The 6896-nt window shown below is 25.7% G+C and overlaps 1 protein-coding gene across 2 annotated transcripts; it reads left to right on the plus strand.

The window, feature by feature from the left end:
- The first annotated feature begins 1721 nt into the window (after positions 1-1721).
- Positions 1722-4307, plus strand: LOC114128758 (probable ubiquitin-conjugating enzyme E2 W-A). Of its 2 annotated transcripts, XM_027993341.2 has the most exons (7): positions 1724-2068; positions 2441-2555; positions 2646-2737; positions 3212-3314; positions 3371-3526; positions 4029-4104; positions 4239-4307. In XM_027993341.2, exons 2-7 carry the CDS (start codon positions 2520-2522, stop codon positions 4250-4252), a joined length of 477 nt encoding a protein of 158 aa, XP_027849142.1. In that variant the 5' UTR covers positions 1724-2068; positions 2441-2519; the 3' UTR covers positions 4253-4307. The 2 variants fall into 2 exon arrangements, with proteins under 2 accessions (XP_050062044.1, XP_027849142.1); XM_050206087.1 differs by lacking the exon at positions 2441-2555 and having other exon boundaries at positions 1722-2068.
- Positions 4308-6896: the final 2589 nt, after the last annotated feature.

Genomic DNA, 6896 nt, shown 5'->3' on the forward strand with positions numbered 1-6896 from the left:
GTCTGTATACATAATAAATATTGATGTTTTTGTTTAGTTTGCCAATAAAAAAGTTGTAGTTGGCTATTATGATATTACCCATCTTAAATTCTGATAATTTATTTATTTTTTTTTAATAATCTATTTAAAGGAAAATTACTTTCTTGCTGCAATTAGTGTTAGGTATTTTAATGTTACGTCAACTCAATCCGGAATCCATAGACTGGTATATTTGGGCATGTCACATTTTTCAGGAATCTGTCTTTTGGGAGCCTATTCTTCTGTGGCACTTGTACTGGGGGGAGCCTGTCCTTGTGTGTCGCTTGCACTGGGGGGAGCCTGTTCTTGTGTGGCACTTGCACTGGGGGGAGCCTGTCCTTGTGTGGCGCTTGCACTGGGGGGAGCTGGTTCTTCCGTGGTATTGTCCCTGGGATAGTAAGTACGCCCGTTGTACAGCAAAAATTGAATTACATTGTCGTCTGACACAAATGCTCGTATCAATTGAATCTCATTTTCGTTCCAGACAATGCGATTAGGATCATTAACATCGTTCGGTAGTTCGGTGGTTTTATCCATTGTTGTCGGATAATGGTCTATTTCGTGTAACTTCTCTAATGCAATCGCTACATCGGCGTCACCGCAACAAATATGGAGGGTCTCGGTGTCCGGTCGCGTACCTACTGGCTGGTTTGGCTCGAAATTCGCAGAGCGTTGTTTCGACGATTCGACGATATCCCGACGTTCCGACGAGATGTACGTATGTTGTAAAAAAAAAAAAAACCGGTTCGATTTATACTTATGGAATCATTTCATACACATCAGTAGTGCCGATGATCCGACGACCGCTACGGTCCACAATATCGTTTGCGTTCGTCGTCAGAGCAGTCGGTGGTCGGGGACCTCGATCGTTCGACCTTGAGTCGAGATAACGCACAGTCCGACATTCGGTTTCCAGCACATATTAATCGATGCCACGCACGACATCTATACGCCAAATAATCGTACCGTTTATCCACGACGTGGCAATTATTTATGTATTATAATATGTATTATTTAAATTGAACTATTCGATGTATAATAGGTATATATATATACACCTAGACAATATAGGTACATACAACTATAAGTGAGAGTGTAGGTTTTCATTTTGCTACTTAGAAAACATCTGCCTGTACAAAGGGGACTTTAATGTAATATAATTTTGAATCTATTTTATTTATTATTTACAGTTTGTTCATTTCCCTTTTTCAGTTGTTGGTCTGCTTGGATGCGTTTGATTCCAATGCGAGTATAATGGTACCACAAGTTTACACACCTACTACCTAGTTAAGAAACTGTTCTATTAAATATACCTAAGTATTACAAATAATAATTTAATAATAATAGGTATAATTGGTAATAAAATAGTACCTATAGAATATATTATAGTATTATAATACACTTAGGTACCAAATCCATATGTTAGTATATAAATTTATAAACATAACATGAAATTATTCAATACAATTATAAATTATTTAACAAACGTGAAATAATAATAGAATTTGTAATCTTCACGAAGAAAAGTCATAATCAAATTTTAAATTTTAAAATATTTATTCTTATTTGACAAATCAGTAAAAAATTGTTTCATCGAAATTATAACATGACGAGATACAAATGAATTACTAGTAATGGTGGATATATGGCTTCAAACGTTTATATGATTATTATAGGGAACCTAGCAATCTAGTTTATTATCTATATCTGTGGATACGAATGTTTTTCACTGAATTCGAATTAATCTCGATAGTATTTCGTACTGTGAATAGTATTTAATTTTTCCAATTATTAAGTTTTTAAATGAGAGTTAGGTATTAATAACATACAATATTTGAATCGCACAAAAATTATACAATACAATTTGAATTTGAAAATAAATAGTTTTCATAAAGTATCCAAATGATATTCTCATGTTGGCATCTCCTTCAATGTTTGTTGGGAAATTTGGTATGAATGTTGAACAGATGGTTGGATTCGGTATATTTTCTTCAGTAGTTTTGAAAAAAGCATCTATGCGTAGTGACGGCAACAGTTAAACAGTTAACAGGTAGGTATTTAAAATTACTAAAATACAAAATAAATAGTTGACAAAATGGCCAAGATTCTCGTGTCTAAGAAATGAATATTTACCTTTTCACTAGAATAATTAATATCAAATAGATATTTGCGCATTTAAACTGCAATAGAATGATTATTCATTATTTTTGGTTTATCTTCACATTTTTTTAATCGTTCATTTCTTAGATAAGAGAATTTCGGCCATTTTGTCGGTTTTATTTTTTACACGGTAGGAAAGAGAGTTGGCTCTCCAGTATTTTTTATACATCTATGGTAACGCCTTACGCCTGCGTTCAATGAATTAATAACATATTAATAAACCTTTTAATCGATTTTAGTTAATTATTAATTATCAATATAGGTATTTTATTCTTTGTTATCTTGATCTAACTACACGGGCATAATTATCAAATCTCACTGCGGTTTATAAATAATTAAAAATGAGCTGTAAGATGGTTGGTAAAGAACCATTTAAAGTATGTATTTATCCAAAAATACTTTTACTTTTTTGTTACAATTACATCGTTATTCTATTATGAACTCTTAAAAATTTTTGTTTTACATAGAAAAAAATTCAAAAAGAAATGACATCATTCATTGAAGATCCTCCTGAGGGAATGGTTTTAGACGCTTCCAGAGCTGAACAAAATCTTAATATGTTAGTAAAAATATAATTGATTGTAAAACGGTTCAAACAATATTTATTTATAATTTAAGCACAATTATTTATATTTTATGTAGTCAATGTAGTGAAAATAGTTTCACTGTATAGTAAGTTAGATTAAGTTAGATGTTATTATTATATACAATTTTGTTAGCATATTGTGTTAATTTTGTAAATATATCATATCTATATTTACTAATAGTTGTGTAACAGAATTAATTTGAATATTGTTAAATTCCAAACATATAATAATTCTAATTATTTGAAAAATGAAAATTAATTTTTAATAATCTGCTTGGTATTATTTAAATATTTACATTACTTTATGTACTACTAGCGTGAGTGTGTTATTTTCAAAATTAATTGTTTATTGAACTAAATGTTTATAAAATTTGAAATTTACATAATAGGTACCTAGTGTATTTTAATTATTTTATTTATTACTCTATGACAAATCTTGATTTTTAGTTGGACTGTATACATGCAAGGTGTTGATGGTACTTTATATGCTGGAGAACAATTTCAGTTGCAGATCAAATTTGGAAACAATTATCCTTTTGAATCGCCTGAAGTAAATAATAAATATTTTATTTTAATGATTACCTGATTGATAATATTTTTTTTAAGGTTACATTTGTAGGTCAAAACATTCCAGTTCATCCACATGTGTACAGTAATGGGCATATTTGTTTAGCTATTCTTGCCGATGACTGGTCACCAGCATTGTCTATTCATTCTGTCTGTGTTTCAGTTTTGTCTATGCTAAGCAGTTGCAAAGAAAAGGTGATTCACAAAAGTTACATAAATATTATTATAATATTATCATTTATAATTTTTACTAAATTGAAATAGTTGCACAATATTAAAATAAATATTCACTAAATAAATGAATTCATTAGATTATTGTTTATATGTATAAATATATATTGTCTATTTCAAGTAATGAGTTTATACATCCATAAAAAGTTAAGAACTGTAGTTAATTTTTTTTAATTTAGAATGAATAATTACAAATTATAAGATTCTATAAATATTTAAAGTACACATTATGAAAGTATCACTGAGAATCTCTGATATTCATTTATCATTTTTATTAGTTCTTACTCAATATAATTATAACATAATTCTAAATTTCATGTACAATAATCTAACAAACCATAGTGGTATAGTCATTATTCATCTTTAAAAAAGTAATTTACACTTTTTATACTTACTGTCATATTACTACATTATAATACATCCATGGTATATGCATATATTTTAATAAATGATTAATAATTTATAGAAAAGACCTGAAGATAATAGTATTTATATAAAAATGGACATCAAAAATCTAAAAGATGTCAAATGGAAGTTTCATGGTAAGTAAATAAAATTCAATAATTAAATTACCATTCAGGTAATGTATTATTATAATATATAATGAAAATGAAGATATTGTATTTAACTATGGTTTAATTTGTTTTTGTTTTTGTTTTTTTTTTTTTTTTTTTAGATGACCAAATTTGAAGTATCAAACATCCATTATTTTATCATTTTACTATAATATACTCATTTCTCAAAATGATGTTCTTACTTTTATTTGCAATTAAATCCACACACTTTATCTAAATCATTCATTATACTCAAATACTTTTTTAATATATAATTATTAAAATTTATAAATAAACCACCTTAAAATTATTATACACTCAAATGTGTACTAAACTATTTCTTATCTTAAAAATATTTGTAAATAATCATTTATATTTTATTAACATATAACATACAATAAAATATTAAATTTAAATCATAGATAAATGGAGTATAAAATTGTGAACTTGATTTCTTTGATTTATCTAAATTGTGGAATTACCTAGGTGTGTCGTTGAAAATATGTTATTGTACAAATGTTTGTATGTGTGATGTATGTGTGATTTTTGTATATTCAATTCCCAGTAAATATGTATTACATTGTAAATATAATTTAGTAATCATCTCAGCGGCTGATTTAATTTAGAATATATAAATATATTTATGGATGGATGGGGTATCTTGAGTAAAATTTCAGTCTTAGTTGATAAACATTCTAATAAAAAAATAATTATAAAATAGAATCGTTTCGGTTTTTTTTTTTGATTTTGCAAATTTATTTATTATGGTTAATAATAATTATATACATGATTAAAATATATCATTGGTAGTATACATTATATACATTTCACTTGAGCCAGATTAATGAAATTATTGGCCCTGAAAAAATAAAAAAAAAAATAAAAAAAAAAATAAATAAAAAATGAATAAATTTTATTTTTGGGGGCCCTAATTTTACAAAATAAGTATTTTTTATAATAATATTATGTCAATTGATATTTATTAGTTAAATAAGAAAAATATTTTTTCTCAGAAAGCATATTTACTTTACATAATTAATTTATTAAGAAAAACACAATTTAATTAAATGTCAAAATATAAAATACATGGGAATAGCACAAACAAATGATTATATTTAAAATATTTTTTCTAGATTTATATATTATATTTACATACATAAATATATATATAATTTTTGTATTCTCATCTGGCGTAGAACGTATCAAAGATCAACTATACTTAATTTTAATTAAAAAAAAAATAATAATATATTTATGATTAGTTCAATCTTGAATCTTGTATTAACTATATTTTTTTCTGTATAAATGAATAAACGTTTACCTCATAAATATTAATATTTTATCTGATGAAACACATATATGTAATTTAATATGTCTTTATAGTAATTGTTAATTATGTTACTATTATTTTTTTTTAATTATAATATAGTTCCATGGATTTATTATGGTACTGTATACTTTTAGTAATCTTTCTGTAGCGATGAATGCGCTGATTTTAAATACTATGATGTGTGATGTGTTTATATTTTGTTCTTTTATCACCTTTTGAAGGCGTAAAAATGCTTTGACTTCCAACTTTGGAGATCTACTCACAATAGTAGAAAATTAGATATAAAGTAAAATTTTTCAATATTTAATTTTATTATCAGAAAAAAAAAAAACAAAAAATTATGCAAAAACTTGATTTCTTATGTTTTTTGATTATAATATTATCCAAAAAATTGATTATTTTTATGGATTTCAAATGAGAATTTTGATTAAATTTGTTAATATGACAAAAATTTGCAAATTATTTGTTTGTTTGAAATGTATGCAAATTTTTCTTTTTTCATTTAAAATTTGAAAAATGAATATAACATTATTTAAAAGTAGTTCATGCTGATTGATACCTAAAAATCTAAAAAAAAATAACAATTGACACAATTAATTTTTTAGATATTTTAAGTTTAGTTATTAAAAAAAATTACATATTCTCAATGACGAATGAATTGAATTATTTTGTTATAACTAAAAACATTATTCATTAGGACTTTAAACACTTACATAAATTATCATTTTTATATTTTTCTATGGTACCCAATAATACGATGAAATTTTCAAAATATTTAGATAAATTTTAATATAGATATTACTTATTTATACTATGAACCCCTATTTATTATTTGTAAGATGAACAACATTTCGGGTATTCGGGTGTAAAATTATTTTCTATTTTGTTTAATTATCAGTCCAGGAATCAGTCAGGAATCTATATTCTATACATATAAAAAGAAATGTATAATACATTTTATAACTCAAGATCCGTTTTTGTAATATTTTTCACCGTTGATTCGCTCCTATTGGTTGTAGGAGAAGGTTCTTATGTAATACAATTTTAGGAAAATCCACCAAAGAGTACGGAATCTGGATGTAAAAAAACAAGAACAATGACGTCACTGTCCAGCAAGAAAATAAACTATATTTTTGTTTATAGTAAAGTCACTATTGGTTAAAATTCAATATAATAGTAGTAGAACTGTTGATATATTTTGTTGAAACCATATGAAAAAAAAAAATAATTATAGATAATAATAAAATAAGTCAATGTCCATCATAAATCTCAAAATCACATCAATAGACTAACATAACAAGTTATACCAAGTTTTATTGTTTTACCAACAGGCAACAATGTAAAAACCATGAGATGGCACATTATTGTATTATATCCACCGTATTAAAAAAAAATTAATATAACTTTGAAACTTAAGGGTTAGGTTTAGAAATTATAAGCTTACGTACAC

This window comes from Aphis gossypii, chromosome X (assembly GCF_020184175.1).
Source record: "Aphis gossypii isolate Hap1 chromosome X, ASM2018417v2, whole genome shotgun sequence".
In the NCBI taxonomy this organism is placed as follows: Eukaryota; Metazoa; Arthropoda; class Insecta; order Hemiptera; family Aphididae; genus Aphis; species Aphis gossypii.

What these genes read in the sequence shown, in the direction of transcription:
- LOC114128758 (XM_027993341.2), top strand. Translation starts at nt 2,520, where the DNA reads ATGAGCTGTAAGATGGTTGGTAAAGAACCATTTAAA. An exon ending in GCTGAACAAAATCTTAATAT is followed by an intron (nt 2,738 to 3,211) that starts GTTAGTAAAAAT and finishes CTTGATTTTTAG; the next exon opens with TTGGACTGTATACATGCAAG. An exon ending in ATCCTTTTGAATCGCCTGAA is followed by an intron (nt 3,315 to 3,370) that starts GTAAATAATAAA and finishes ATTTTTTTTAAG; the next exon opens with GTTACATTTGTAGGTCAAAA.